General features: G+C 37.7%; 1 protein-coding gene across 1 annotated transcript; it reads right to left on the bottom strand.

Moving 5' to 3' along the window:
* Window positions 1–4,011: 4,011 nt before the first annotated feature.
* LOC140011373 (putative late blight resistance protein homolog R1B-16) lies at window positions 4,012–5,233 on the bottom strand. Its single transcript, XM_072060164.1, has 3 exons — window positions 4,924–5,233; window positions 4,536–4,720; window positions 4,012–4,479 (listed from the first exon to the last, which is right to left on the bottom strand). The coding sequence occupies exons 1-3, from the start codon at window positions 5,231–5,233 to the stop codon at window positions 4,012–4,014; spliced, it is 963 nt and encodes a 320-aa protein (XP_071916265.1).
* Window positions 5,234–5,847: the final 614 nt, after the last annotated feature.

Raw genomic sequence — 5,847 nt, 5'->3', positions numbered from 1 at the left:
CTGAGCACGTATAAAGTGTCCACTCTTGCTTCTATCTTTTGATACATGACATTCCGCGTAATTTTTTCTTTCCCTTCCACTTTTTTCCAATGGCCAAACCCAAAAACCCTTTCAAAAGGTGGAGAGCAATGGATCTCAATAACAAAGTTCGATACTACCTTTGCACCTTTGATGGCTTTCAGGTTCACGCCGCAACTGTTATCCAAGCACCTCAGGGAAAAGCATTATATTCTGTCAAGAAAGGTTTCTTTGAAACCTATCCGATGGTTCTAAAATACATGGGTGAACCTTCGCTATACTCCTTGCCTCGGTTGAACAATGGTTGCAGAATATCATTGATATTGACTCTCAGGCTTTTGCAACAGACTGTATGTTCCCTACTTTCTTATATCATATTTCGATTCCATTCTTATAATACTGCTTTATGATTTTATTTATTTTTTATGTTTTTTTATATGCAGCCATAGGCCTTCAACACAGGAAATCCCACAAGGAAATCCGTGGTGCTACATTATGATGTGTTCGAATCTGTAGAAACAGGTTTGCACTTCGTATTAAAGTTGAATCGCCTGTCTCGTGCACTTTCATGCCACCTGAATCTTTCATCTCTTCCCACAGAAAATCCCTGGTTCTCTTTTTAAATCGGCAGCGTTTGAAAATGGCCAAGTTATGAAGCTATACCATGGCATCGCTGTTTGGCATGTAACAATCGATGATAACTGCTTTGAACATGGCTGGAAATCGTATTGCAGGGACAATCTAATTCATGAATGTGATTTACTTTTCCTACGCCGTAGAGGCCATTTAACCTACGATGCCCTGTCTTTTAGTACAACACAAATCCTGACGTTAATGCCATGGACATTGCCTTTACCAATGGTGCTGAATTACCAGCAGCTTAAACTAGGAAATTACTCTCTTTTGCACTACCTCTCATTGTTTTACTTTATGCTATTCCTACTAACCAAAGTTAATTACTCTTCATGCAGATGTTGCTCCTGCCGTAACCTTCAGCCGTATTACTTCATCCATACATCCATTCTTTGGCCATAATCTCGCAGCATCTACTACTTTCTACCAGTTTTATACCAAGCGCCATAGATACGCCTTGGTAAGCCTACACCATTATCCCTTCTTTTTTTTTCCCCCTCTATTCCTGTAACTTATGCTTGGTAATTAACAGACCCTTCCACAATATATAACCCTCGCGTTACATGAATCCAAGACTCCAACTATCAATATTACCAATGGACGCCGGACATATAGTCTTGGAATGACTGCCACGACGTTTGACCAAAACTGGAGCACATTCGTTGCAGACCACGAACTTCGGAACGGCAAAGTTCTTCTCTTCATTCCACAATCCAGATCTTCCTTTGCCATCATCGTCTTCAACCGAAAAGGAATTGAAAGAATGTATCCATGGCACTACAATTTTAATGTTTAACCCCTTTTTGTTCCCTGTTTAGTTTCCTTATGTATAATTTGCTACTCGTCCTTCTATGCTATAATCGTACTACTTTTGTTAGCTCCGTTTTCCTTTTTTTTCTTAATCTACCTCGTCATACTAAGCTGGGCATTCACAAATTCATCCCTACCGCGCAGCGCACGGTTATTGCCTCCTAGTTATCTCAAAAAAAAAAGAGCATGCAAAGAACAAGTGCCTGATTGCCTCATCTTTTCGTTTCGTAGTTCCAAAGCCACAGTTTTGTTTCATTATCTACTCAAAAAATCATAAACATTGTTAAACATCAAATCAAAAAAGAACATGGAGAACATTCTACAAAAGCTAGTTTTAAGGATCATATCAATCTGTAGCGGGATTGAAGAATATTTGAAAAATTGGGATCATGAACACTGTATTAAACATCAAAATTAGGAAAGAACTTGGAGAACATTTTACAAACAGATTATGATGGATAATGTTGGCTTGATAGAATGCATGACTGTGCTTGCCCCTGCAATGACAAAGTAATACAGCTGCATCAAAGTTCAAACCAAATAATTTGGTACAGATGAAGAAGGAATACACATACATGAGCAATTATATATCATTGAACTGAATTAACATACACATACAATTATATCTAACCTGATGAGTGGAATGATCGCACCAAATCAAGGAGAGACATAAATGCTTCAGTCTTCACCGTTTGTCTAATGTGATGATGAGAAGAAATGGACTCTCCTTCCGAGGAAATCTACTCTGGAAGAAGGAAATCTACATCAGTTGAATGAAGAGGTATACAGATTACCCAACAAAATAGGTCATCTGGTTTCTTTGATTTGTCATTTTGATCAGTTTGAGCAATTAACCACTTAAAATAGCAAAATAAAACATGAAACCACACACAAAAAAAAGTTTTAAGAAAAAATTGCTTCCTTTTTATTTTCAAAAATATTGCCTATTAAAGAACGAAAATGTTTGTATTTCAGCATATTGTAGTGAAGAAAAACACATATTAAGTCCTATGCCCTTCCTCTGTTGAAAAATAACACAACCATAGTTTTTTTTTTGAGTTTTTGTCTCCACTTAATATTTGTTGCAAAACTGTGATTGTATGTTTAAACATATCAATCAATTGAGTTACACTTTTCTGTATTACTCTTATTTACATACACAAATTGGGACAGAAAAGTGTATCTGGTTTTGAGTATCATATCAAGTTATGCTATTGCTCTGCTAGTTCTGAGTATCATATCAATATGTAGCAACATGGAAGAAGATTTCGCAAATTGGGATTATAAAGGATGAAAATTACTCAACACTGAACCAGAAAATGACAAGAAGAAGATAAAGAATGTGTTTCCTACTGCAATCAGAAATTTATCAGAATGTTATGTAGCAGCATAAGGTTTTAACAGATAAAGAATTTAGAAGCCTCCAGAAATTGCTTCAAAATACACATGATTAACATATCATTGGACTGATTCAACATGTAAACAAATGAAAAAGAGACATGAATGGTTTGCCGTCGTAAACTGTTGACAGAAACATGAATCATTAAATAATTGAACTGATTCAACATATGCAAATAGTCAACTGACCTGATGAGTGAAATCCCGCGGTACATTCACTCTCACAATTGTCAACTATGTGATGAGAGGAAATAGATTCTCCTTCTGAGGGAGTTGACTCTGCTTCTGTAGACTCTTCTTCTGAGGAAAAGGGTGTATCATCATACTTATCAATTTCGATCTTTAGAACCTCATTTCCCGTATCCATCTGTTCTTGTTGAATTTGCTTTACAGAATCTCCAACAGACTCAGGACAATTTTTCACCACAATCATTTCAAGAGTCTCACACTCCCCTAAACAGGAAGGGACCTTTTCCAGCTTCTTACATCAGTGCAAGACCAATTTCTCAAGGCGGGAAAAATTATCAGAAAATGCAATCCAGTTGCGAAATTTCAACCTTGACAATTTTAAGACTCGGAGTTTAGGGAACTCCACTTCTTTCATTACCCATTCTTCCCCAACAAAGTAGCGATCAAGTAATTTAAGCACTTCAAGATTGGGCAACTTTCCAATTGTTGAAACTTCACTCCATGGCTGATCATTACATGAGAGAGCCAACTTTTTCAAATTCAACGGAAATTTAAAACCACATCCATGAAAACCAACCAAATGAAGTGATTCCAGTTGACTCAAACCGTCAAATTCAAGAATCTCGTTGCAATTTCTGGTAGCTTCTCTTGATATGGGACAGCGTTCCATACATTTTAACCTGCGAATGCTTGGTAACTTTTTCAGTATCTTTTGCAAGCTTTGAGGGGAGGGATCAATTGCATGGTCTAAAGTGTCTAAACAATCTAAATCTGGGGATACTTCAAGATTTTCAACTGGAAAAATAAAACCTATTGGCCATACTTCATGATCATTTAAAACACGTAGATGACTCAATGTCTTAATGTTCCAAATAGTACTTGGCAGCTCAATACCAGAATCCAGATCTTCTATGATAAGAGTTTCTAACCTTGAGAGGTTGGCTATCGCAGATGGGATGCATGTTACTTCTTGAGCGCCAGGCCTCTCAAGTGAACAAGCAACACTACTTCCATTGGAAAAGAATAATCAAAGCCCAAATTCCGAAAATCCAACACTCTGAGAAGTTTAGGTAACAAAATACCCAAATCCTCCTCTTCATGTTCAATATCATCTTGTCCAAACAAGATCAAAGAGCATAAATTGGGAAAAATAAGCATTAACTCCCAAATCGTCAATTCTCCGGTATTGGAAACACAAACTCGGTGGGGGTTGCTTGGTCCAGTAAGACTAAGAGGAGCTTTCCATCTATGAATAACATATAGAAAACTTTCTTCTTTGGCTTTTTCCACACAAAACTCATGTACCAAATCGTGAAGTAGATAGGCTTTGGCACCACCCACAATTCTTTGTCCTATAACCATAACTAAACTTCTATTAACTAGAGCCATCAAGTAGTCATAAGCTGCTTCCTCTAAGCTCTTTCCTTCAGCCTGTTGCACGAATCTTTCGAGATCGAAAGCCGTAACAACCTTCGCACATTAATAACCTCATCTTCTTTAAATGCAGCAAAGTATAGAAGGCATGGCTTCAAATAATCTGGTAAATGACTATAACTCAGCTTAAGTGCCTTCATGCAGTATTCATCCTCAAGGACAATAGAACTTAGACTTTTTGCAACTTCTTTCCAACTATCTTTTGCAGTAGTAGCAAGAATTCCAGCAACAAGGACAACTGCGAGGGGTAAGCCCGACAAAGTTTTGCTGTTTGAGATCCAACTTCACTTAGTGCTGTAGGACAATCTTCCGTGCCAAATAGCTTTCTCTGCAGGAATGTCCAACTCTCTTCGTGAGTAAGATGGCGGAGATGGTGAGGCTTGCTACCAGGTTTAAATTGCAAAGGCAAATCCTAGAATCTGCTGGTGAAAAGAATCCTACTTCCATTGACATCATTCAGCAATGAGTTTTCCAACAAATTCCATGCCTCAACATCCCACAAGTCATCCAAAATGAGGAGATACCTAGTTCTCAGCAAAACTTGCTTTAGCTTCTGAACCAAATCATTTTCATCCATCTTAAGATATTTGTCTGGACTCTTAGAATGAATACTACACAAAAGCTGAACAAACATACTGTGCTTGCTATATGTTTGAGAAACACAACACCAGCCACAAACATGAAAATATGACCTAACTGAAGAAGCAGTATAAACTTTATTGGCTAATGTGGTCTTACCAAGCCCAGGCATACCCACAATGGGAACAACATCCAACTACTTTAATCCTCTCGTAAGTCGATCAATGATAGTTTTCACCTTGTCGTCGAGACGCACGAGATCTTCATTGTGTATGGCGGCAGCAAGTTGTGACGCTATCTGAATGGAATTCTTGTTAACTCTCTGGGTTTGACCATTATGGATTTCTAGGGCTTCAATCTTTAGAAGATTTATATCTCTAGCAATAGCATCCAAAGAATCTTCACATTTATCACCAACAAGTGCCAAGTCAATCAGTAACTCTGCCTTGTATGCAGCCTCCATAACATGACTCCAGAAAACTTGAAGTTTTCTATTCTGATGGCGCTGCTCCTTGATATTTTTCAGGAAAGATCTTAAGAATACGAGATCTTTTTGGAACATTTGAATTCTATCCTGTTGAAAACCAATTGAATCATTAGCCTCATCACACCTTGCTAGTTCCTTGAGATTTTCTAGGAAAAAATCCATACAGCCCAACTCATTGGATCTAGGATAATTAAATGATAAATATGGTGATTTTAGTGGATAATTGTGTGCAACCTCTGCCACCATATATTTGAGAACTTTGTGTAATGAAACACCCCAAGATCTGTTTCCTCAGGCAA

This window comes from Coffea arabica, chromosome 7e (genome assembly GCF_036785885.1).
Source record: "Coffea arabica cultivar ET-39 chromosome 7e, Coffea Arabica ET-39 HiFi, whole genome shotgun sequence".
In the NCBI taxonomy this organism is placed as follows: domain Eukaryota; kingdom Viridiplantae; phylum Streptophyta; class Magnoliopsida; order Gentianales; family Rubiaceae; genus Coffea; species Coffea arabica.
Note: the sequence above shows the minus strand (reverse complement) of the source record. Positions and strands in the feature narration are given on the sequence as shown.

Bases quoted from the DNA above. Each gene is read 5' to 3' on its own strand.
- LOC140011373 (XM_072060164.1), bottom strand. From the start codon at position 5,233: ATGCCTGGGCTTGGTAAGACCACATTAGCCAATAAAGTTTATACTGCT. The intron at 4,721-4,923 runs GTAGGATTCTTT...TACCCCTCGCAG, and splicing joins GCTGAATGATGTCAATGGAA to TTGTCCTTGTTGCTGGAATT. The intron at 4,480-4,535 runs GTTATTAATGTG...TTCGTGCAACAG, and splicing joins CTGCATTTAAAGAAGATGAG to GCTGAAGGAAAGAGCTTAGA.